The 27,418-nt window shown below is 39.8% G+C and overlaps 1 protein-coding gene and 1 pseudogene across 1 annotated transcript; one reads left to right on the top strand and one right to left on the bottom strand.

The window, feature by feature from the left end:
• Positions 1-6,044: 6,044 nt before the first annotated feature.
• Positions 6,045-15,189, bottom strand: LOC131907699 (sperm motility kinase X-like). The gene is made up of 4 exons (XM_059258820.1): positions 14,969-15,189; positions 11,068-12,628; positions 9,531-10,263; positions 6,045-6,207 (listed from the first exon to the last, which is right to left on the bottom strand). Exons 2-4 carry the CDS (start codon positions 12,578-12,580, stop codon positions 6,045-6,047), a joined length of 2,409 nt encoding a protein of 802 aa, XP_059114803.1. The 5' UTR covers positions 12,581-12,628; positions 14,969-15,189.
• On the top strand, positions 14,324-20,661 carry LOC131907698 (Y-box-binding protein 1-like; annotated as a pseudogene).
• The last annotated feature ends 6,757 nt before the right edge of the window (positions 20,662-27,418 follow it).

The following is a 27,418-nucleotide window of genomic DNA, read 5'->3' as shown; positions in this document are numbered from 1 at the left end:
TTTTCCTTATATTGTTGGTTTTGTCCTATTCCAATGTGTTAGTTTAATCTTGTTTTTATTATATTAGTATCCCTTGGAGATCTGTTTGTTTTCTTATGAAAGATAGAAAGAAGGTAAATCCAGATTGGGGAAGGGGAGTTTGAAAAGGAACTAGGAAAGTAGAGCAAGGGGAAACACATTTCAGGACACACTATATGAGAAAAAAATCTATTTTTAGTAAAAGAAAAAAAGAGGTTTTTGCATAAAAACATTTGCAGGTTGTATTTATGCTTCATTTTAGCCCGCTCAGTATTATTCCATTTACATGACTAAGCACTGAGAACTTAGATGGGTACTTGGGTAGGAATAAGATGCATAGTAAGCTTTGCCATATTTAATTATTGAGTTGGAAATATAAATTCATATGTATACAGATTCATACTTCCACAACATACATATGTATGTAAAGACACTGGAATTCTTTATCCTTTGATGACAAACTGAGCAAATATCTTTTGAAATAAATTTTAAATGTAATGGAGAAAGTAGTTTATTGAAGTGTTACCTTAAAATAAGTACATGAAAATACTGGAGAGATGGCTCATCGGTTAAGAGCACTGGCTGCTCCTGCAGAGGACTGAAGTTCAGTTCCTTGCACCTACATGGCAGCTTACTATCGTCTATAACTCCAATTTCAGGTGATCTAACACCCTCTTCTGGCCTCTGCAGCTACTAGGCACTGATATGTAGCACTGACAAACACTCATACTCGTGAAACAAAAATAAATAGAAAAAATTAATATGAAGTTGAAAATTATGAAAAATTTCAGTTTAGAATCTGATAAATTTGAAATTTGAAATAATTATTTTGTTTTTAATTTCTGTATGTATTGGTGCTTTTTGAGCATGTATATCTGTGCACCACATGTGGATCTGGTGACCTCAGAGGCCAGAACAGGGTAGAGGAGTCACCTGGGATTGGAATTACCAACAGCTGTGAATCATGTGCACCAGAGGATCGAATCCGGATCCTCTGAACCAATAGCCAGTGCTCTTAGCTGCTGAGTCATTCCTCCAGCCCTAGAAAACAAATTTTGAAAAGAACAAACAATACATCCATTGTTTATTTTTGGTCTGTATTTTGAGTCAGTGTGATGGTGGTATATACAATCCCCTTTATATAAGTTTTAACTCTTTCCAAATGATCTTGGAGATGTTTTTAACAATTATTTTCTCTAAAATCCTTAATATTTCAGTTATTTGATTTAAGATTCTTATCAGATTTCTTCAACTATCTATGCTAACAGCTCTAACTATGGCATATTCTTCCCATGATTAGGAATCAACAGTTTTTCAACTTTATTTACATTGTGACTCTCTGGAAAGATCTTACTTTTAATGTTCAGTATGCTTTCGCTGTATCTTCTCTTATTTATGATGAAACTACACAAAGTAATTCCCAGAATTGGATGCCAATTTAGTTGAGGAAAGATGTACAAGTAAGGACTAATTTTATAAGAGGGTAGTTGATGCGTGAACATTTTTTCTTGTAGGAAAATCTTTGTTTTCTTGCATCACTGTATTGTGTTCGACACTGGGTACTATTTGCATAATGAGAAACTCTCACAATTTGCAATTTGATGATAATAATGGCTAGCTATGGACATTTTTTTCTTCCACAAATGTGTGGTTAAAATTATCCCCAGGGCTGAGCTAGTCCTAGGCATGCACCTTCCTCTGCAACCTCTACTCTTTGTTATAGGAGCATTTGCATAAGGAGACATTATGCAGGAGCAGCAGAGGATTCGGTAAGTAGTGAGTAAGAAGAGATCACTGAGAAACTAAAGCAAGGTTTCCATTTTAGATACGGTTTTGAGCATGCCTCTAGATGTATATAGATATAGGAAACATCAAATCAATGTTGGGTGAAGCATGGTATAAGCTTATATGTTTTTTTAAGTCTTTTGGTAGGACATTTTGATGCATATGTTTATTCTTCACTGGACTTCTCTGAGAATCATTTTATGTACATAGTAAGTGGCAAAACAATGATACTAACCTGTGCTTCTGAGATCTATAATTTGTTTTAACCATTCACTAAGTTAGACAGACTTTTTTAACTTGCAAACTATCTGTAGCAATAAAGAGGGGGAAAGCCCTTAATAAAGTTTTTAAAATAATGTCATCTATATTTAAAAATTTCAATCAAATAACTGTAAGTTGTTATGAAAATGTGTTGACATGAATTAAAAATCAGAGAATTCTCATCAAAATTATCAGTTGGCATCATTCTGGACCAGTTAAAATGTTCACAAATTTATTCCAAGAGAAATGAACATTTCAGGAGATCAAACATAATGGGGGTGTTTGGAGATCTGCTGAATCAGAGTGCAAATGAGGGACAACAACATTGAGCACTAGGATCTCACTGACTAAGGTTAACAACGTGAACAGAAATCATCTTTCTGCACATCCAATCAAAGCAGAATATCCATTTTTATAAAAGTAGGTTGGGTGCTGAATATTGAATTACAGTCTATGGGATCTTGCAGAAAAAAAATAAAACTTTTCATAGAATTCAGGTATCATTGGAATTCCTAAATCAAAAGGGCAAACATTATACATTATCATGGCCCATATGAAATAAGTGACATTTGTAAAGCTAACACAAAGTCAAGGTCATTTGAACACTGCTGTTTCCCAAACATTTCTGATTATTAAGCCTTTGCAATTAAAAGACTCCTTTCATATTATTTTATGTTTACTTAGAAAGGCATATACAATATATACACATATATATTAAGTGAATTTGCACCACTTGGAGTGGTAATGCTCCCTCTTGAGAACCAGCCATAAGAAACCTCCCTTCAAGTTTTTGTTCAGGAGAGTCCGAGAGACTTTCCAAACAATTTCAGCCATTGCTGTTGTTCTCAGTTGCCTCCCAGAACTTGAAGGTAAGACCCGTTGGTGAAGAAACCACTTCAGACTTTTTTGTTTTTTGAAGTTCCGTTTGTCATTATGTCATGTCATGGATTTTTTTCTTTCTTTTTTCATTATCTTATTTTTTAATTTTAGTTTATTTATGTATTTTTCTCTCTTTTTATGCTATAGGTCTTTTGTGTATATATCTTGGCTTCCTGCTTATGGTTTTTATGGGGTTCCTGAATATGCCACAGATTGGGTCTCTGATTCTTATTCATTCCCTTATGCAATTTTCTTTCTGTTTGTTTTGTTTTATCCTATTTTGATGTGTTACATTTTATCTTATTTTATTTTTTAAAAAAAGATGGAATTCCACAAAGGACTAAGGATATAGTTCAGTGGTAGGGTTTTTACCTACTGATGCAGAATGTTCTGTGTGAGGCAGTCTGGCCAAGTGAAAGAGAGGATTAAGGACTTCCATGAGCTGACTCACAAACTACATCCTCCAGGGGCTGACTTCTTTGCAGTGCTCTCCTTTGGGTCTCTCTTAGGCCCCTGACTCCTCCCACCCCTCCCTTTGCCTGTCTCCTGAAGTCTCTTTCCTCCTTGGACTCAGAGACTCCACTAAAGCCTTAGGACCTGACTACCTTGACAAGGCAGAGAGGGGTAGTCGACCCTCCAGTGTTGTTTGTTCACAGTTTGAGAAGGGCCTGGCATCAGGTGAAGTGTGGGGCAGTTTTCTGCCAAGGTGTAAGTGTTGCCACATTTGAAGTTGGTTCCAGGTGTAGTCTCTTTGTGCCACATAATCATGATTGCTGTCTATCTCTGCAGGATTTTTCCAGAAAAAAAAAATTGGCAACATTACACAGTGGCCCATAAACCAGACACTTGTGACAAAATTTCCCTGGGTCTCCTACTATTACCTACCTGCCTGTCTCTTCACACTCAACTTTTGACTGACCTACTTCCCAGCCTTCCTGGAACCCCTACAACATCCCAATTCAGCTTAAAGTGGTCAGATGATAATTACAATCAGCCCCTATCATCAGCAAAATGTTGGAATGTTAAATCCTAACCCGCCTCCAATTGCAGTGCCACTGACAATGTCCTAAATGACAGTCTGGGCTCAGCTCTGCCTAGACTCTTGACAGGTTCAACAGAGGATTACTGAGGTATACACTCAGCACTCCTGGGAAACCTGTGAAATGGGTATCTGTCTGGTAAAAAGAGCTATCTCTCCCTACCTCAGCAAATGAGGAATCTAGGTCCCTATTAGCACATACCCATGACATACCAAAGTTCCATGCTGGCTGCTGGTCTCTTGTGGCTCTCAAACCTCCTCACCAGGCTCTTTTGGGCTGCATACTTCCCCCACTTCTTTAAAATTGGCATGACTTTCCTTACCATTCTGCTGTCCTCGGCCTCCCAAGGGGTAGTCATGTCAGCTTTGGACTCCTCCAAATGATTTTTGCTTCTTTTTGTCCCCAAGAAATACCCATGGCAGCTTTGAAGTCCTGAAAGAAACCACCTTTCCACCTGGGAAGTGGCCTTGTTCAGGGTTTTACTGTTCCCTCCCTTACACTTACATGTGTGTCTAGTGGGTGTGTACATGTGAATGAAGGCACCTATGGAGACCAGAGGTGTTGAACACACGGAGCTGAAATTACACCAGTTGTCTGTGAGTCACCTTGTGTGGGTGCCGGGAATTGGACATCTATCCTTACTAAAACTATGAGAGGACAGAAAAAGAAGGGACAGAGAGTTCAGGACAGAACTGAAGCTGTATAGACAGAATTTTGTCTTAGATAAATAAAGTGAATGGACAAAAGAGCATGTTTTAAATAGATTCTTTTCCTTCAGATAACTCCATGGTGGACATAGTGTCTTCCCCTTGACTCTGGAAGGAATCATCTCTGAGCAGGCACCTGGGAAAATTCCTGTATCTACCTTTTGCATTTTCTTTCACTTGTCTGTCTGTCTGTATATCTATCTATCTGTCTATCTATCTATCTATCTGTCTATCTATCTATCTATCTATCTATCTATCTATCTATCTATCTATCTAATTATTTATAGATATAGTCTCCCTACTTATCACAGATTGGCCTGCAACTTTCTATGTAGACCTCTAATGGTGCTATAAATAACTGGGCATTTGATGTGGAAGAGTGAACTAGATCTTTATCTCTCTGCCTGCATAAAAATCAACTCCAAATGGATCAGCTACCTTCATGTAAGACCTGATACTCTGGAATTACTATTGGAAAAGTAGGGAAAACTCTCCAAGGAAGAGACATAGGTTAGAACTTTGTGAATTAAACTCCATTCATCCAGGAGATATGGCCAACCATTGATAAATGAGTTGTCATAAATGTCACCATATGAACTAGTCTGGATATTATCAAATGACAAAAAAAATTTGCCTTTGTGTGAATTAAACACCCTTGGACATTGTTGGCAGAGCAAACATTGATTCAATCATCCTGAGACACAGTGTGGAGATTTCTCAAAGTCTGAAATCATGTCTGCCCTGTGATCCAGTCATCTCAACATTCTGGACATAACAAAGGAAAGGAGGTCAGGATGCCAAAGAGTCCTCTGTACTGCCCCATGTACCCAAGACCTGTTCCTGACAACCAGGCTATGGAGTTAACCAGTGTGCAGCAAGGGGTGAACTGATACAGCACAGTGCAGGACCCCTCATGAAACCAAAACCAGACCTGCCAGATGGCCCATGCTGTCTGTGTCTCCACAGGAAGAGAAGTGAGCTGCTTTTTGAGTTTCTTCTGACAGTGATTTGGTTGCAGGGGGCCAGGACTTCTGTCATTTTGGAAACCTCTCAGTCTCTAGTTCACAGGCCCTTGTCCCTTGAAGAAAACTCTGCCCCCTCAACAGGATGTGAATGGCAGGGCAGAAACATAAGTTGAGGAGGGAACCAGGTTACAGGCTACACAAAGGCAGTGCCTTGTGATTAGGAGTCAGGGCCCTTGTGAGCATTTCCACACCCAAATATAAGGATTTTTTGATGATGCTGAGATAGGACAACTGCAGAGAAAGATGGAAGTATTTCAAAATGAATCAAAACCTAATCCTTTAACAATGTGTCTAGCCTACAACCACATGTCTGTCTAAGAAGAATGTGATTAGGCCTTATAATTCAGGAGGTACAAACCTGTCACCCCAGTACCCAGGATTCTGAACGGGAGTATCAGGAATTGTGGGTCAACCGAGGCTACATAGCCAGACCTTGTCTCAGCAAAAGAAAGGGGAGATGGATACTGAGACTTGTGGTCAACTTGAGTCCACCTGAAAGACATTATGGTAAGAAAAATTATCCTTAAAAGAGAGAAATACTTCATATGTGGAGCCTAAAACAAAATTCTCCATTAGTGATAATAGCGGGATGGAGAGATGTTTCCAGGATGCAGACTAGGCAGTATGTAGGAGGAAGAGGGCAGAGATCTAATGCACAGAATGAAGACCAAAGTACATCATGGAGAATGAGGGTTGCTCTCACCACAGGGAGAAAGGGTGCATTCAGAAGACAGACATGCTGACCAATTCACTATCAGAATGTTTATATAGATATAAATCAGGACACCAGAGCATGTGGTTCAAATATACAAAGGAATTTATTGTAGCAAGAAAACAATCTCTTTATTCAGATATTTGTGCCGTATATCTTTTTGTCTGGTGCCTGTCTTTCTTGGTAACACTTCTGCAGAGCAATCTTATGCCCAGCTCTCTGAGCATATCCTCGATGGCTGATCTTCACCTGGATACACAAGGCATAAAGTCATCAGTCCCTCAGCTCTCACTATCTAGGACCTTTCCTTAGAGACTGTCTTCATGGTTCAGTTCTCTAGGTATTGGTTGATGTCACTCTCTAAAAGGGGACCCACTCTAAAAAGCCCTCAAATTACTGTCAGTGTTCTCTATGTCTGTCCCTTGCAGCCGGCAGTACTTCTGATGGAAAAGTGGTGTCCCTGCCTAGGTGACCGAGAAAACAGTAACAACAGCTGACTCCATAGAGTAGATGGAGGGGACTTGAGCAGCACCTCACCATCACATGGCTCCTGCCAGGACAGAGAGGCATTACCCTCAGTGAGGTAAGTCTCCAAGCTGCCTCAGACACTGTTCCACCAAAACAAGGAGTTAGTACAAGGGCCTGGGTGTTACCTGGATCAGTAGACATTTTCTTTTGTTGCTCTTAGTCCATCTGCTTGTAAGCCTCTGGCCCAAATTCTCTGTCAATCAGAAGCCTCTTCCATCAAGGAGACCTGGTAACAAGGCATTTTGTGAAGATGACCAAATGTTCACTTGTCCATCACCCTGTAACCAATCATAACTTCCCCATGGCCTGAGCAGAGAAGTATCACCTGTGTGTTCCCCCTTCCATCCAGTGTGTTAGGGCTTGAGTGGCATCTCCTGCTCTAAGCACCATCCAGTTGAAAATGTCCCTTGCTGAGTGTAGTCCCAGGAGTCTCCTTGGTAGCCCCAGCATAGGGTCATACAGGCAGCAAAAGTCTTTCCCAGCCTGCTGCCTGGAGACACAAAACTTCAGCACCAGCCATGTCCCTACAGGATGTCAGAAAGAAAACAGCTGGGATCTTTGTGTGAGATACTGTTGAAAGTAGTATCTTGGGGTGTAGTAGAGTGTGGTCTTGGGGTGTACTAAAGTGTGGTTTGGGGTGTACTAGAGTGTGGGCCTAAGGAGGGGTGTGAATCTGACCCCTTAAATCCCTTTAAGTGTCTCTGAGTTATCTTAGGAGGTGGAAATATGGCAGGAGACCATGAGCCACCCAGAGGAACACCCACACTGTCAGGCCGGGGGTTGCCATTGTTTTTCCATCAACAGATTCTATCCACGATCACGCTTGGAACCAGCTCCATCTCTGAATCCAACTGTCAAACACTCCAGACTTCACCTTGCTTCCACTCAAAGCACAGCTGGTGGGCCTTCCCTTGCACAGGACCGGATGCCCTGGGGGAAAATGTGCACCATGCCATGTGTTGGCTTCACGTGGCTCCTGCGAAGCAGTAGAGCAGGGTGGTAAGTGATTGCATTAGGGGTGGAGACAGGAACAAGCTGAGTTAGAGGAATTTTGAGACATTTCCAGAAGGGAAATCACATGAAATATGAAATTACCTTTCTTGGAATGGGAGTCCTCTCCAGTTCAAGCGAACTTCACTAGTGTCAACTGTGCACGAGGTACATTGGGAGAAACGTGTGTGTGTGTGTGTGTGTGTGTGTGTGTGTGTGTGTGTGTCCCTGTCTGTCCAGATACAGAGTAGAGAAGAGTGCATCCATATGACTCAGGTTGCAAAGCAACAAGCAGTTCAGCAGTAATAGTGCTGGGGTGAGTTATGAAGGTGTCTGGATCTGGTGGGGACGGGAAGCAAGCTGTCTAGTAGTTCAGGATGGTGCTGAGAGCTGCACCATAACTAATGGACTCACCTGTTCCCACACACTCTACCTTCCCAAATGAGCACAAGATGGACACTCCCTGCAAACTCGTTCCTCCTCTGTGTCTGGCTCCAACCTGGTCAGCAATACTCATCTTGAACACATACAAACTGGGCAGGCCCTCTGGGGTCCTCCTCTGCTTCCGGTGCCGCTCTCTCTTCTAATGGCTCATGGTACACCTGGCGACAGGTAGCTGGAATGACGATCACACTGTGCGTGGAAGGTCCTCTGAGGCCTGTTTTCCTAATGATCACAGCACTCCATGGATCCTTGTTTAAAGGATCTCGGGTCCCACGGAGTGCTTCACTTTACTGGCACAATTGTGGCACCACCAGCCATCATGAACCTACCTACAAGGGAGAGTCAGGAGGATCATGAGTCTGTCAGACCTGCCTCCCAGAATCCTTTCTCAGTCCTCAGGGTCCAGGTGATGTGAGAAGGGTGTGCCATGCCCCCTCCTCCCCAGTCATCATCTGCAGACACAGGAACACTTTGCTCCTAGTTTCAGCCTGTGATATGAACACAGCTTCCCATGGTACACAGCCATCTGAACTTCCTACCTGGCTCTCTCCAGCAGCCCTGTGCATCCTCAGCATGCTGCTCTTCACTCTCTGGTTTCAGCTTTGGGGGAGCACAGTGCCTCCAACAGCACTTGAAACAGACACAAAAAAGGGCCCTCTTAGGAGATCATGCAGGTCTTCTGCTTGGCTGTGCTGGCCCTGCGCAGTGCTGGGCCCTCAGTCTGATTCCTCCTGAGTGCCTGTCCTAGTGCTCTTTACCCACCCTTCTCCTCACCCTTGCCCAGCCTCGGGCCACTATCCTCTGCTATCTATCTGCATCTAGGTCAAGTTTCTCAGGAAGGATACTGTGGGATTTGCTTTCTGGTGTGAACTCCCAAAATGGGCATGTCTATAATCTGTTTATTTAAAAGCATATCATTTAGTCCAGGAAACAGCTTAGTGAGTAAAGGCACTTGACCCCAAGCCTGGGGACCTCAATTCATTCCCTAGGACCCACATGGTATAAAGACAGAACTGATTCCTGCAAGTTAACTTCCACACACACATATAGTAAATAAATAGTTTTTTTTTTTCTTTAAAGAAATGAACCAGATTTTAAAAAAGGCCTAGATAGAAAAGTGCATTGGAGCCTCTCCACCTACCTGTTACCTTGGCTCCCTCCATGGTCCTCTAAGGTCACAGGCAGGATTTTGTTGCAGCCTAGGCGCTCCCTCTTTTCTGTTGGTATGCAGCAGCATAAACTTCTCAGGCCTTTTATAATCCTGCTCTGTAGGCTCTTCCAAATCCGCTTTCTAAAGGGGGCTCTGGGTGCAGTCTGTCTCCGGCCACTGAGGTGTCCCTGGGATGTTTCTGGGGAGGATGGGCTGAGGTCTTTTTCTTGTACAATCGGACCCTCATCCTGGGCCTCCTTGCTGGAGAATGGAGTTGATCTATCTTGTGAGGTCATGTTGTTCTTTGAAGCAGCTGTAGCAACACTGAGGGGCTGTCCTCTGAGGTCCTCCTGAGGTGCAGTTTGTAGGAGAGATGAGCTGCTCCTTTCACCTCTCCGACCAGCAGTAGACATGCTGTGGGGCTGTCCTCTGAGGTCCTCCTGAGGTGCAGTTTGTAGGAGAGATGAGCTGCTCCTTTCATCTCTCTGACCAGCAGTAGACATGCTGTGGGGCTGTCCTCTGAGGTCCTCCTGAGGTGAGGTTTGTGGGAGAGATGAACCGATAATTTCACCTTGTATGTTGACGTCTCTGCACTGAACTTCCTCCATAGTGGTGTGATGAGATAAAACATCCTGTGAGGACGCCTTGCTCTTTGATTTGTTAGGGCCAGCTTCGGACACATTCCAGGATAACTTACTGGAATAAGTTTCCAGTGCTGAAGACACTGTGGTACATATTTCATCGGAAGTGATAACAGTGCTCTCTGAATCCCCCGAGGTGCTGTTCGTGAAATTAGCCTCATGTACACACTGGGGGCAGGACACTGTGGTACATATTTCATCGGAACTGTTAACAGTGCTCTCTGAATCCCCCGAGGTGCTGTTCGTGAAATTAGCCTCATGTACACACTGGGGGCAGGACACTGTGGTACATATTTCATCGGAGGTGTTAACAGTGCTCTCTGAATCCCCCGAGGTGCTGTTCGGGAAATTAGCCTCATGTACACACTGGGGGCAGGACACTGTGGTACATATTTCATCGGAGGTGTTAACAGTGCTCTCTGAATCCCCCGAGGTGCTGTTCGTGAAATTAGCCTCATGTACACACTGGGGGCAGGACACTGTGGTACATATTTCATCGGAGGTGTTAACAGTGCTCTCTGAATCCCCCGAGGTGCTGTTCGGGAAATTAGCCTCATGTACACACTGGGGGCAGGACACTGTGGTACATATTTCATCGGAGGTGTTAACAGTGCTCTCTGAATCCCCCGAGGTGCTGTTCGGGAAATTAGCCTCATGTACACACTGGGGGCAGGACACTGTGGTACATATTTCATCGGAGGTGTTAACAGTGCTCTCTGAATCCCCCGAGGTGCTGTTCGGGATATTAGCCTCATGTACACACTGGGGGCAGGACACTGTGGTACATATTTCATCGGAGGTGTTAATAGTGCTCTCTGAATCCCCCGAGGTGCTGTTCGTGAAATTAGCCTCATGTACACACTGGGGGCAGGACACTGTGGTACATATTTCATCGGAGGTGTTAATAGTGCTCTCTGAATCCCCCGAGGTGCTGTTCGGGAAATTAGCCTCATGTACACACTGGGGGCAGGACACTGTGGTACATATTTCATCGGAGGTGTTAACAGTGCTCTCTGAATCCCCCGAGGTGCTGTTCGAGAAATTAGCCTCATGTACACACTGGGGGCAAGACACTATGGTACATATTTCATCGGAGGTGTTAATAGTGCTCTCTGAATCCCCCGAGGTGCTGTTCGTGAAATTAGCCTCATGCACACACTGAGGGCAGATTCTGTGAATGGGGGCTGTTTTCTTGTCAGGGCAGTTCAGGGTGGGAGGCCTACTGTACCTCGTTCTCCCCTTTTTGTCATTCTCGGGACTCTCAGTTAGAGTGTGCAAACTGGAAGAAGTGGAAAGGATAGAGACACTAGATCCCCTCTTGATAGTCACTTTAGGTGTTGTGGGAGGGCCTGTAAGGTTCAAGGTTCCAGCAGACTGCTTGGGCTGAAGATCTTTTGTAATGTCTTCCCAGGGTGACTGCTGCCTAAGAATCAAGTAGGTGGCCATCACTTGATCAAACTTCTTCTCGTGTAAAGCTTCCAGGATCTGTCCTTGCTTATAACCCATGACACCCATGATGGCCATCACAGTGGGGTCTGGGTAGCTGTCCTCATCGTTCTCTCTAAAGGGATTGGGAGAACCTTCATTGCCATGCTTCAGCCATTGAAAGCCCACAACATCATCTATTGTTGGTCTTTCTCCAGGATTTATAGTTAACAACTTAGCAATAAGATCCCAAAGCTCTGGCGACAGCTTGAATTCAACAGAGTACTTTCCCACCAAGATCTGCTCCTTTATTCCTACAAAGGCAGTTCCCTTGAAAGGGAGGCACCCTGTAGACATAAAGTAGAGTACAACCCCCAAACTCCAGATGTCGGTTGCTCGGCCATCGTAGCCTCCACCTTTAAAGACTTCTGGGGCACAATAAGGAACGGTCCCACAGAAATGTGCTAGCTTCTGCCCCAGGGTAAGCTTGGTGCTCAGTCCAAAATCACTGAGTTTTATATTTCCTTTGCCGTCCACTAAAATATTTTCAGGCTTTAGATCCCTGTGAACAATCCCTTTCATGTGACAATACTGAAGGGCACATACCATCTGTTTAAATACCTTACGGGACTCCTCCTCCTGTAGGTAGCCAAACTCCACAATCCTGTCCATCAGCTCTCCGCCTATGGCATAGTCCATCACTATGTACGTGGTATTTGTGGTGTCGATTATGTGCAGAAGTTTAATGATATTGGGATGGTCTAGAGATTTCATTATTTCAATTTCTGATTTGATGAGGCTATTCTTTGTGCCTTTTGGAAGAACTTTTACTGCTACCCTTGTCTGGGTGAGTAGATGGCTAGCCAATTTTACTTCTCCAAATGCTCCCCGACCAAGGGTCTTTAGGATTTCATAGTGCTCTGTTAGAGCCTCTTCGTCAGAGGAGTTGTACTGTAGGGTGTTGCCTTGAGCCATTTCCCACTTCTTCCTCTTTGTTGATATAAAGGCTCGTACCAACACCAACTAGTGATGCAAGATAAAAATTAATTAAAGCAGATCTAGGAAAAACATTTATAGCTATAAATTCCTGCGGTTAAAAAAAAGATGGATGTCCAAAATAACCTAATGATGCATGTCATGGTCATAGGACAACAAGAACAAGCCAAACCCAAAAGAAATAGAAGAAATGCTCAAGTCCAGAGCAGAAATTGGTGAAATGGAAACTAAATTACAAATACCAATGTAACAAAGACTTGATTATTTTAAGAATAAATATAATTGATGTGATCTTAACCAAAATAGCTAATAGAAAAATTGAAGATACAATTTAACAATATTAGAGACAAAATAAGAAACTAATAGAAAACTTTAAGATACAAGTTAATAATATGGGAGACAAAATAACATTCGATTACCAGAGATACAACTGAAATCCAGACATCTAGACAATCACTAGGGAATGTTTTTAAAATGTTCCAGTGAATTGGAATAATCTAGAATAAACTTCTAGACACACATTAGCTACCAAAACTCAACTGAGAACATATAAAACACCTAAACTGAAAGACTGTCAGAGTCAGAGGCAGTGGATGACAATACAAACTGTTTTCTGGACAAAGCAGGGCAGTTGCCCATCTGAATTTACAGCACTGTGACCTGCTTAAGCTCACTCCAGACAAAAGTCTCAGCATGAAGAGGGGAGGTTGGACAAGAAGTCACACTCCTGATGAGCTATTGACAACTGATAGATTCCGGGAGAGGGAGAAAACTTTTTAAGGGTGTGGCCCCTGGTAGGTGGGACCTACCACACTTCAGTGGAAGGCCATATATCCAAGAGTATAAGGACAACAGAGACTGTACTTGATGGTGGAAAACAAAACAAAAAGACACAAATATGGGTGGTAGGAAAGAGAGTATGGAAGATTTGAGAGAAATTGGAGGAAGGGATAAACATGACCAAAATATATTGTATGAAATTCTCAAAGAACTAATTTAAAACAGAAAGAAAAGCAACAAAATTGAAATAGTAACTTAAAATAATCTCTTGACAAAACAAAAACAAAAAAAAAAACAAAAACAAAAAAGAACAACAACAGAAAAACCTTCAGGACTAGACAAACTCATTGGTGATTTCTATCAGACCTCTGAAGATCAGAGTGCAGAGCTAAGCCACTAGTTAGCCATAGAGGCCAGGTGTTGATGGCTTACACCTTCAATCCCAGCACTCAGGAGGCAGAGGCAGATGGATTTCTCTAAGTTCAAGACCACCCTGGACAACATGAGATTAATCCAGTCTAAAAGAAAAACAGAGCCAGCTGGTGATGGCTCATACCTTTAACCTCAGCACTAGGAAGGTGGAGACCTATAGGGATATGGCTGGGCAGAGAAAGGAATATAGGGTGGGAGGAGACAGGAGCTCATTGTATTCAGTCTGAGGATTCCTGGAGACAGACTCTTGTACACTTTCATTCTGAGGATGGCTAGAGGTAAGAAGTCTCTCTAGTGGCTAGGTTTTTTGTCTTAATGATCTTCAGGAAAGCTTTGTTAGAGCATACATAAAATATCACCAAGATACCAGTGCTTCTCAGACGATTGCATGAAATGAAAAGGGTTAGGATGCTTCCAGACTCATCCTAGGAGCGTGTATTACTCAGGTACCAAAACCAGGTGGATAAGGTAACAAGAAAAAGGTATAATCAACATCCTTGGTGAACACGGATGCAACAGTCCTTAGGAAGAGTACTTAATAGTTCACACGAAATTCAACAGCACTTAAAAGGACCATACTTGATGATGAAGATGGGTTCACCCAGTCATGTAAGGGCTGTAACATATGCCAACTGAATAGCAATGTTGTGCAGAAACAGAAGGGCAAGAATCAAATACTCAGCTGAAAAGAGTGAAATTGTCATTTTTCAGGGACAACGCATAGACCTGGAAACCATGTTGTGTATAACAAGCCAGTCCCACAAAGACATTTTTTTCAAATCTTGGATGTCAGGTTGGGGAGTGGACCTGATAGTAAAAGGGAATGATTAGGGATGTGAAGGGGAAAGAGGAGGGGGTAAGTATATAGAGTAGGTGAATATTACCAAAGTACATTATGTACAGATACAGAAATGTTACACTGAAGTTTTTTACTTTATATGCTTAATAGTTACTAAAACAAAAATCTTTAAAAAGTAACAAGAAACAAAGAAAATGAGTAGTTAGAGAAAGAAAAATGGAGGATAGTTAACACAGAGAATTTTAAAAATGTAAAAATTAACATCTAAAACCAGAAACATAAATTACATAAAATAAAACGAAAAATGAAAACCAATACCCCCAAAGCACAACCAGCAAAGTGAGAGAAAAACTCACTCTGTCAAGTAAAACAAGTCACCAGCATCCGAGTCCAAAACTTCACCGATATCCAGGTCCAAAACTGTCACCACCATCCAAGTCCCACAGATCACTCACTACCCAACAGCTCTCTGTACTAGAAGGACAAAACCCAGGCCTAGGCAGTGTGTTATATGCACAGGTGTCAGTCATTCCTCACAATGACTCCTTGTGAGGTCAGAGCAAGACATGGACCAATGAGGGATGGGCACACTCCTGTCTAAAGGACTGTGTTAGCTACTCTGCTGTCACTGCTACCAAGTGCCCCACAAAAAGTAACCTAAGGAAGGTTTGCTTTGGCTCACACTTTGTGAGAACAGGGAAAGCATGGTAGCAAGAGTAGTTGGTGTTAGCATGTGGCTGCTTACACTGTACTGGTCACCCCACCTCCAACACAGGCTTACAAACTGCTTCCTGGAGCTAGGCCCCCCTCCCCAAAGCTAGACCACCAACTTCCCAAGAGAGCATCACCTGCTAGAGACCACAAGTTCAAACACAGAAGTGTCTACATGGGACATTTCACAAGCAAACCCTAGGAAGGACTGGCTCCACTTTAACAGTAGTAACAACAGAAATGTTAACAATGAAAACATAGGCCCCTAAAGCTCTATGTTTTATTGGGTATAGACTCATATCTATCAGTAAGAAAGTGAATCCAGAGGATGTTCCAGTGACATTTGCAAGTAAGATCAAAAATGCTATGAAAGCAGCTGGCTGTTGTAGACCATTATTACACAGTGTGGTAATTTCTGATACCTTCCAATAAGGGCTTTTCCCGCTAAATACATCTAAATGAAATTTCTGTTTTCTGTGAACCTTGCATTAATGTTATCCTGAGTATTGTTTTTTAATTTAAGGATAAGTTTGTATAATATTAAAGTTTTGATAATTTAATGCACTTACTATGATTCTAATAATAATCTTTATCATTTTTTATAAATGACTTGCTATGGTACTCTGAAGTAACAAATATTTATTGGACTGATAAGAAATTCCAAAAATTAATAAAATATGTAAAACTGTACAGTGGTCCAGAGTAAAAATTTAATGCATAACTTTATTGTTTCTTTATAAGAACATAGATTTAAATTTTGTGAGAAACTGACTGCTTATTTCAATTCCATCCCCTTTGAAAATGAAGAATTTAAACAACTTTCATCTATCATTCCTTAAGGTCCTACAGTAAGATTCACCAATGTGGTGGCTGCTTTATAAAGCAGCAGATACTTGGCCAGCAGTTTCAGAAGGAATGCTAAATTTTATTAATTGAATTATTTAAAAAGTAAACCCATTATGGAAAAAATAAGTTATACTTCAGGCTACCATTCAACTGTATTTGCTTAAGCAGATCTACTGAGAATAGTAGTAGTTTGATAATGAGAATTAATAATTAGGACTGTCTGCAACTACATTAGGAATGTGTTAGTCTATGCTTTTGTATTTGTGTTTCCCTTTGTGGAATATTTGGCAACTACTACTAGATTAAAAATGAAATTAAATGAAAACTATGCTCTATGTTTGATATACCAAATCCTTAATCTTTATTTCTGAATTAAGTAAAATCATCTCTACTGTTGACAATCCATATATGAAGTGATTGATGCATTCTTTTTTGTTGAAAGTTTTCAAAATGCTCTATTTTTGTTGAAATACAATAATTACACATATTATAAGACATAAAATACAATGATATGGCATCACCGTAGCACAAGGGGTCTGTCAGTTAATACAGTTTTTAATCATTTCTCTGTGTTGAGAGCATGCAAATTCCTTTCATCTAAGTATTTTGAAATACTAGTTCAAATCTGTTTTCAGCCACAGTTACCCTGCCATGCTGTGGTACATTACAAATGATTTATTCTACCTAACTGGTCTTCTATATATGCCAAACATTCTCTTCCTGTCTTCCTTTTCACCTACTATTCCCAGGCTTTGATGACTATTCAGTTTTATAGTTCTTTAATATCATCTTTTTAGAATCTGCAAATAAATTAGCTGTGGCATTTATTATTCTTCATGCAACTTATATCCTTCAGGTAAATCCATAGTGCTGCAAATGACAGAATTGAATTCTTGTTTGGGGAGGACTAATAGGACTAATATTTCTTAACACACATACCAGTTTCATTATCTACTCATCTGTCATGGATATCCAAGTTGATTCTGTAACAGGTTTACTCTAAATAGTGAGACAATAAATGTGAAAGTTGAGTCTCTTCAACATATTGATCTTCATTTCCTATGGATATTCCCCTTTAGTAGGATACTAGATCACATAGATGTTTGCTTTCTAGTTTTTGTTTTTTTTTTAAATAGAATTTAGTGTACTGTTTTCCTGAGAGTTTTACTACTTTTTACTACTGGGAGTAGTAAAGGGAAAAAAATACTCTCCACCAGTATTTGTTGTTACTTGTTTCTATTTTTGTAATGGTCATTCTGATTGGATATGCTGATTGCTTGGCACAGTGCTGAACCTGTTGCCGGGTTGCTTCCAAGGTTGAACATTTTTTTTTTCATTTTTTGTTAGTGGATTATGACTGTTGTGTGGTTGTTGCTCAGTTCTTTTGCCAGTTTTAAAGTTAAGATGGTTTAATGTTTTGACTGCTGCCATGTTTGAGTTTCTTATAACTTATATTGATTACTAGCTACTGGATGAATGCTTGAAAAACATGTTCATCCATTCTGTGAGTTATGTGTATACTCCTGACTGGTTCCTTTGTTACATAGGTAGTGTTAGCTTATTTTATAATTTTTTTGTTGTGTGCATGTGTGGGTGCCTTCATGTGTGTGTGTAACACATATATGCTGTGTTTATTTTTAACTTCATCATAGTTTTGCCTTTGTTGCTGATACTTTCAAGTTCACATCCTAAAGCTACTCACCTCAACACTTGTCCTGAAGAATCTTCTCTGTATCCTTTTATTTTAGGTTTTTATTTTCTTTCATCTTTCAGATACTACATTTTGGCCTTTTAACTATTTTCACTTGAGCTTTTAATGTGGTGAGAGATAGGAATAAAGTTTCATTCCTTTACCCTTAGATGTCTAATTTTCTCAGCACAGATTGAGAGAATTTCCATTCTTTATGGTGTATTTTTGTTGTTTTTCCAAAAAGTAAACAAGCAAAACCCCAAAACCTGTTGTCTATAATACATAAGTGATTTTTTTTTTTTGGGTTTTTCAAGACAGGGTTTCTCTGTGTAGTTTTGTGCCTTTCCTGGAACTTGCTTTGTAGACCAGGCTGGCCTCAAGCTCACGTAGATCCACCTGCCTCTCTGCCTCCAAAGTGCTGGGATTAAAGGCGTGCGCCACCATTGCCCAGCTATAATACATAAGTTTACTTTGCAGTATCTTGTCTAAGAATGTACTTCATGACATGCTATGTAAGATATTCTAAATTTACAGTGTGATTTAAAGTCAAATATTCGAATGACTCCCGATTGGTTCTTTTACTCTAAGTTCCATTGACTATTTAGGGTCTAGAACACTTATGGAAGTGTTGTAATATTTCTGTGGAAATATACACTGTGTTGGGTGTGGCTGCACATGCTTGAACCTCCCAGAATCTTTAGAAAAGGAAGGGTACAAGTTTGGAGCAAGTCTAGACTATATAACAATTTTGTGTTTCATAAAGCAACAAAAAGAAAAGAAAAAAGAAAGAAAATGGAGGAGTAGAGAAAGAATGAAGGAAAGAAAAGAGTGGGGAGGAATAGAAAGAGGGATAGGGAAAGAGCGAGAGATGGGGGAAAGGAGGAGGAAGAGAGACTGCAGAAAGGGAAAGACTGCCATTGATGGGTATTGCTATAGGAGTTGCTTCGAATTTGTAACTCACTTCTTGTAACAGGGACATTAGAATAGTGGTATTTATACTAATCAATGAATATAAGGTATCTTTCAATTTGATTGACAGGGGAAGGTGTTTCTTCCTCTCTACTGTATTTCTTGACCCATGTATAGTTTTCATTTTGGACAGTCTTCACTCTCTTAGTTAAATCCATTCCTGTTTTTATAGCCATTGAAAAGGAGATTTTGGTCTTGAAAATTCAGATTTGCCACTTTCAGGATCATGTCTGTGGCATATGTGGTCTCTTCCAGAGATCTTTTGATTCTTGGCTTTTGTCCATTTTCTGTTTCCTAGTACCCCTACAAATGTGTTTTTGCTGATAGCATTTCTCTGTCCTGGATTTGGAGAATGGCTTTACATGCCCTTTAGTAAATACCAAAGTCTTTGCAATAACCAGATTTGTTATGTAAAATACTCATCATTTGTCTATCTCAAGTCACATCCTAGCTCTCACCTACTCTTGTGCTGTGGAGATGAAGTCCATACCTGATCTGAGCTCTTCTCTTGACCAAGTACCTAATCCTCGTGATGACATGGCATGTTGCTTCTTAAAGAAGTGTGCCCTGAGTGCCCAGTTTGATGGAATTGTCCTCTCCATGCATCTCAGCACATTTGGTGCTTTATTTTTCTCCAGAGCACTCTCAGCCTATATGATATGTTTGTTGGTTATATTGTCTGCTTCCACCCAACTAAAATTTGTATTATGAAATGGTGGCACTTGTTTTGTTTTTATTGCTGTTCTCTTTATATGCCAATCTCCTCATGCATTACTTGGCATATAATAGGTCATCGCAACGAAGGTTTTGGGAACAGTAAAATGGTTCAGTGTAAGGAACGGATACGGTTTCATCAACAGGAATGACACCAAGGAAGACGTATTTGTACACCAGACTGCCATAAAGAAGAATAACCCCAGGAAGCACCTTCGCAGTGTAGGAGATGGAGAGACTGTGGAGTTTGATGTTGTTGAAGGAGAAAAGGGTGCTGAGGCAGCAAATGTTACAGGCCCTGGTGGAGTTCCAGTTCAAGGCAGTAAATACGCAGCAGACCGTAACCATTATAGACGCTATCCACGTCGTAGGGGTCCTCCACGCAATTACCAGCAAAATTACCAGAACAGTGAGAGTGGGGAAAAGAACGAGGGATCGGAAAGCGCTCCTGAAGGCCAAGCCCAACAACGCCGGCCCTATCGCAGGTGAAGGTTCCCACCTTACTACTTGAGGAGACCCTATGGGCGTCGACCACAGTACTCCAGCCCTCCTGTGCAAGGAGAAGTGATGGAGGGTGCTGACAACCAAGGTGCAGGAGAGCAAGGTAGACCAGTGAGACAGAATATGTATCGGGGTTACAGACCACGATTCCGCAGGGGCCCTCCTCGCCAAAGACAGCCTAGAGAGGATGGCAATGAAGAGGACAAGGAAAATCAAGGAGACGAGACCCAAGGTCAGCAGCCACCTCAACGTCGGTACCGCCGCAACTTCAATTACCGACGCAGACGCCCAGAGCACCCTAAACCACAAGATGGCAAAGAGACAAAAGCAGCCTATCCACCAGCTGAGAATTCGTCCGCTCCCGAGGCTGAGCAGGGCGGGGCTGAGTAAATGCCGGCTTACCATCCCTACCATCATCCGGTTTGGTCACCCAACAAGAAGAAATGATATGAAATTCCAGCAGTAAGAAATGAACAAAGATTGGAGCTGAAGACCTTAAGCGCTTGCTTTTTGCCCGTTGACCAGATACACTAGAACTATCTGCATTATCTATGCAGCATGGGGTTTTTATTATTTTTACCTAAAGATGTCTCTTTTTGGTAATGACAAATGTGTTTTGTTTTTTTTTTTTTAAAAAAAAAAAGGTCTGGTTTTTCTCAATACACCTTTAATAGTTTTTAAATTGTTTCATATCTGGTCAAGTTGAGATTTTTAAGAACTTCATTTTTAATTTGTAATAAAAGTTTACAACTTGATTTTTTCAAAAAATAAAGTCAACAAACTGCAAGCACCTGTTAATAAAGGTCTTAAATAATAAAAAAAGATATTAAATTTTTAAAATGCATAGTGAACATAATATTTTGTATCCTTTCTACTAAGATTTAAGAAATTATTTTATTTTATGTGTATGCATGTTTTGCCTGCACAGATGTCTGTATACTATGTTCATACCTGGTGCCTGAGCAGACCAGAAGAGGGTGTTAGATCTCCTGGGACTGGAGTTACAGGTGTTTGTAAGCTGTCATGGGGGTGCTGGAAATTAAACCTGACTCTTTTGCAAGAGCAGCCTATAGTCTTAACTGCTGATCAATCTCTTCAGCTCCATGTTAGCCTTTATCTAAAGGATACAATACAGGAGCTGAGTAGAGAACCAAGTCTCTTAAGAGTAGGTACTATCATTTGCTCTTACAGTGAAAAAAAAATGTTACAAAGCTCTCATCCATGTGTGTCTCCATCTGTCCCTGGCTTTCTTGCTTTCTTCTCTTTCTTCCCTCTCTCTAGCAATCTAAAAATATAGGCTAGATTTTGATACATGTATGTATATATGAACTGTATTTTTAATGTAGTATTTATACACATTATGTAAATACAAATAAGTAAAACATAGCAGCAATTAGTGTGTGTTTGTGTATGTATGTATGTGTGTGTCATATATATATGCACAGGTGTGCTCACTGATTCCTTAGCATGTGGAAACTAGAGGTGGATGTCTGGATGTATCCCCTCACTGTTCTTTACCTTATTTTTTGAGGTAGAGTCTGTAGTTGTAATTCTGAATGGTTTTATTAAATAAGAAACACAGAGCCAAATGCTGAGTTAAAAGCCCCAGAGGTCAGAGAACAGTAGCTAAGAGCTGAGACCAAGACCGCCTTCTTACCACCCGCTGCCACTGCCGTCCTTCCTCTGAGAAGGAGACCTACTTTCTGTGTGTCTGTCTTTTTATTGACTTTCTGTTCTGCCTTCTCATTGGTTGTAAACCCAACCACATGACCTCCTCGTCACTGCCTGTCTATACAGACCTCCAGGTCTCTATGGTTGATATTGCGATTAAAGGCATGTGTCTCCATTCTGGCTGTGTCCTTGAACACACAGAGATCTGCCTGTCATGTGACTGGGATTAAGGGCATGTGCTACCACTGCCAGACTTCTGCTAAATGGCTTGTTATTAGCTCTGACCCCCCCCCCCAGGCACTTTTATTTATTAACATACAAATAAAATCACATTTCAGTACAAATAAAATATCACCGTAAGAGTCTCTTACTGAGACTTTGTAATTAATTACGTTGTGTTGATCTCCAGTTCCAATTCCTAGGTTGGTAACTAGGGAAGCCCCAGGATCCCCATGTCCCTGTGCCTTTCCCTTAGTGATGTGATAACAGGCCACCGGGACTGGCTTTTTATGTGTTTACTGGGAGTTCAAACTCAGGTTTTGTGCTTGTGCAACCAACACTTTAGTCTCTGGGTCTTTTGTTTGTTTTTTTCAGTATGTAGCTGGGCTGTCCCTGAACTTGAGATCCTCCAGCCTAAGTCTGTGATTAAAAACATGAATTATTACACTGGGCTAGAGCATATGTTTTATTTCTTGCCTAAAAAGTAGTTGTTGTGATTTTGTTTGTTTAATTATTATTGTCATGTTTGTTTATTTTGAGATAGGATCTCTTGTAACTCAGGTTGGCCTTAAACTCATTCTGTAGATGAGGTTGAGTTTAAACACTTAATCTTTCTGCCTGTACCTGGAAAGTGCTGGATTAAGATGTATACCACTAAGTTTAGATGGAACACCTGTTCTCATTGTAGTTATATCAACAGTAAATTTCTCATTCACATTGTTTTAATATAAAGCTCTACTTGACTCCCTATGTAGATTTCAGCAGCCAGAGACCTGAAGTCCTATCTCCAGCATTCCAGACATATCAGTGTTTTTGTTGTGTGTAAGTGTGGATTTAGTAAGTCTGAGGTTTGTAACAGGATCAGATTCACATTTATCTCTCCCCATATTTCCTAATTTTGAGATAATTATCACAGAAATTATTCAGAAAAACTGTCTAGATTCTTCTATTTTATTTTTTACCTTAATATCATCACATACACATACAGTACTATAAAGTAATTCCAAATGAAACTAAATATAAGAATAATATAAAGAAAATAAAATTCTTAAAGGAAATGAAAGGTATGGATCATTTTATCTTTCTACAGACCAACTGTTTATTCACCTTTCTGAAATTATCAAATATTAAATGCAAGATAAATCTGACACCAGGGCCTCAGGCAGTTGTTTCTTATCTGATGTTTGGAGTAAAAACAATGTCCAGGATATCTTTTAACTTATAAATTAGAATAACACCCCACTACATATATAAACAAAATCCAAATATCAGACTTTTTCCATATGTGGTACAGGTACTTGAAAATTCATATATGATAGAATACTGAAAAACGAACAGCCCTGGAAGATTATAGAAGGCAAGATTTATGTTTTCTATTATTTTGAAAAAAAAATCAGACCCAGAGAAAAATAAAGCAGACAGATTGTTTTGTACTGGAAACATATTCTACCTCCTCCTGGAAATAAACATTTATCGGGGACTAAATTACTGAGGTTTATGACATTCAGGTATTAATACAGGGCTGTCAAATGTTTTGTGTATCATATGTGTCTTAATTATTGTCTGATGGAGGCTGTAATATACCTTTAAGTTTTCTTCCCTAAATAGACAGTATATTCACTGAGCACAGCTGTGTCAGTAAATTAAAATGAGGATGAGGAGGCCTTTCATCATGATAAAATTGTTTTGTATCTGTCTGCATATTCACATTTTTCCATCTATGTATTCACATCTTTATCATCATCATTCCATTCACTTACTCCCAAATCTACACCTATGTATGCTCTCAAACCTGTGTCTACATGTGTCTCGGAACTGACATATATCTAGATATATCCATGCCTGACACTCGATTCTACACCTGTCTATGCACTCAGACATAAAAAGATATGTTTATCATATACTTTTAACTCATACCCGTAACTGCAGCATCTATCCATGCCTCATACCTATATCTGCATTCTGTGCACTCATACTTGTGTTTATATCTATCTCTGTACCACACCTGCATCTATAATGTCTTTGAACTCACACCTGTACTGCATCTGTCCCCATGCTCACGCATGTCCCCACATCTACTCCTGTGATCACACTTGTATTTACACTGCTGGAAAGAGTTGCTCTGTAATCCACATTGCTAACTCAAAGTACCATTCATTCAATTATTTATCAAAAACTCTCTGCGACACACGTAATTCATGGTACTTCTAATTCTGGAGGAACCATGAGTGGGAAGAAAAGACAGAGTTTGGGGCTTCAAAGAAACTCACTTGGACTTGACACTTAAAATTTTTATTAATGCATTTGTATTTCATATTTGAATATTTAAATATATTTGCTTCCAAAGTAAGTTAGTTTAGAAGTACATGTTGTAGTAGTGTTTGGTAAGTTATTTTTCTTTTCTTTGTTGATTGGATTTTATTTTAACTGATAGAAGTAAATTAAATAAAATCATGGATTTAAATACAAAATTCTTAAATTTTTATTAGTAATGAGAAAGATTATTAGGCAAAATAATTTTAATAATGATTGATTATTTCTCATTGTTAGATATAAAAAACATCATTTGGATACTTAAGTATTGACTGATCCTTCCTGCAACTGTTATAAAATCAAATCAAATCATTATTGTAACTATAATTAGATTAAATTGAATGTAAATATGAGGTAACCAGCTATGAGAAGAATGCAGTATGGATTTTATGTACTGTGACTATTAAGATGTTACTGACCTAATCCGTGAAATTTATAGGAGATTATTGATGCTGTGTTTGAAAAATAGTCAGTAACATCCTACAGATAATTTTATGAAATATATTTAAAAGATATAACTTCAAAGAAACACTATCACATGAGCTCTGATGGGAATATATTCTTAAAATGAAATTGAAAAATGTATGGAGTCATTAAAATATAAAAAAATTTCTGGGCTCTTCCAATAAGATGTGTGGAATTATTCATGTTAATTTAGTTTAAAGATTTCTGTTATGGCAGTACAAATACTAATTCTTCCTTTTCAGAATGTTGTATTCAAATAAGGAAGTATATTTTAAACTTTAAATAATGCTAATTTATTTCAGAATATGGAAATTTTTATTCAATAGGAATAAATGTCATGCCATTGATTTATATATTTAGCATATATCTTAAAAACATTATGTAACCTGATGCATTATCGTCAACAGTTTCTTATTTCTTACTGTTTCAGTTATATATGCCCCCAAATATTGTGAAATATTTCCAATTTTCCAAAATCTGGATACTACTAAAAGTTGAATATACAATTTTATGCTGCACATATTGTGAACACAGACAGGGTACCTGAGTATCCTCCAAAGTTTTACATATTATCCCATAATCATGGAATACATATGTTGGCATCTGTGAGCTACATAAACATTTCCACATTCCCTATTAGAAAAAAAATGAGGTAATTTTTCATTACCCTCTGAGTTTAGAAATTGAGATCATTCCTTGTATTATTTGCTATCTTAGTTTTGAAGCGTATTTTAGATTATTATGCTTATAATGAATTAAATGTACAGTTCAGAAAATGAAAAGAATTGATAATAAACTCTAGATTATTTCTTCTGATCTGAGACATACAAAATAATATGTAGGAATTTATAGTATTAAGAACCATTGTGGAGGAATTATCTCCCCTGTAATGCTCCAATCCCTCTGGCCTACAGTGTATAAAAATAACCCCATCCATGGTTTCAGTTTTCAGTATTGACATCTGTGTAGTAACCATCAATTTACTCATAGCAGTTTATTAGTTATGGCCCAAGTAAATAAAGGATCCTCATTTTAATGTTTTACTTCTAAAATAATAAAACATTTCATTAATTGATAACACTGAAATTAGCATGCTATGAAGTGACCTGATAATCGCATTATCAGAGTGCTTCTGGAGTTTTGTAGTTCTGTCTGTAAAGATAGATGTAAAGCTAAGCAAGCTCTCACTTTCTTTTCTTGTTCCTTTCCTCCCCCTTACAACTCTCTCTGTCTCTGTCTCTCCGTCTCTCTCTCTCTCTCTCTCTCTCTCTCTCTCTCTCTCTCTCTCTCTCTGTCTGTCTATCTGTTTCTGTCTTTCTTTCTGGACTGCCACTCTTTAGTCTCTGCTCTCCTTGGACTTGTTCTGTTACCCAGACTGGCCTGGAATTCACAGCAACCCTCTTATCTCAACCCCCTGAGAGTCACGTTTAGAGGCAAAAGCCATGACACCTGGGTTAATACATTTTCTCAATGGACAGCTTGCAAGAATAAATGTCAAATTTGTGATTATCTAAACTTGCATTGTTTTAGCTACATGTCTATAAAAAATGTTATCTCCAAGCTCTTCAAATATGTCTTTGGTTTCATCTATGATTCAACATGGACTCCTCACATATATTTATGAATTTCTTCCATCAGTGTCTCTGCTCTCCTCTAGTCCAGAACTTCGGCATTTCTGTGCTGTGAGTTTTCCCAGTATCCCACCTTTCTTGGGGTCCTCAGCATAATGATATGCCAGTGTACTCACCCCACTGGAGAACAAGTTCCACATGCTTGCTTGTTCAATGGTAGTCTACATCTACATTCTCAGACACATGCTCTGCTTTCCAAACACCATGCCACACTGCTATGAACATAATCTGGAGAACTGTTGATGACAGACAAAAGGCTACCTTCCTCCTTGCTCCTGGTACCTAGAAAATGGTTACCTGGCCCAAAGTCCTTCTCCAACCAGCTCACATATTCCTCTTACCTATCAAAGTAATATATATTTTCAAATGTTTCTGAAAACAGTTTCTATTAAGGAGGAGTGTTGACGATATCAACAAAGGTGAACGATATATAACTTATCTGTACACACAATATTCCCACATATATCTCATTGAAAGAAAGTATTCTTGAAAGCTAAATTTGGTAGTATATGCCCATAATTCTTGCAGTTGGGTGGTAGATAAACAAGGACAGAGAGTTAAAAGGTAGCTTGTGTCACACAGCCTTAAAAGTAAACTGTATTTTGTAAGTTCCATGGCCTTCAGCTTTGTTAAAATCAAAGTTCTGTGATAATTTCCTTTCTTTTTTTTTTCTGCAGGTGACAATATGTGTCACATAAACAATGGGGGCTGTGGTACACTCTGCCTGGCTATTCCAGCAGGCCGTGTATGTGCTTGTGCTGATAATCAACTTTTGGATGAAAATGGTACAACTTGCACATGTAAGCTCCTTTTCTTCTGACACTCATTGTGTATATGGCTTTTTGTGAAGATCAGGATTAGGTAACATCAACAGAACTGAAATCACAACTGGAATAAGAGATCTGTGTAACTTCTTAGGTATAATCGTAGTCTGTATTAGGTAACTCAATCTCTAGCATGCATACATTAATGATAATGGCAATGTGCTATATAACATCCTGTCCTGCTGTGCAGGTAAATAGACAATTTCAATGTCTATGCCACGGGAGAAAATACTTCTTGTCACACAAAACTCC

Source organism: Peromyscus eremicus, chromosome 4, assembly GCF_949786415.1.
Source record: "Peromyscus eremicus chromosome 4, PerEre_H2_v1, whole genome shotgun sequence".
Classification (NCBI taxonomy): domain Eukaryota; kingdom Metazoa; phylum Chordata; class Mammalia; order Rodentia; family Cricetidae; genus Peromyscus; species Peromyscus eremicus.
The sequence above is the reverse complement of the archived record's forward strand: the minus strand, read 5'-3'. Positions and strand labels throughout refer to the sequence as shown.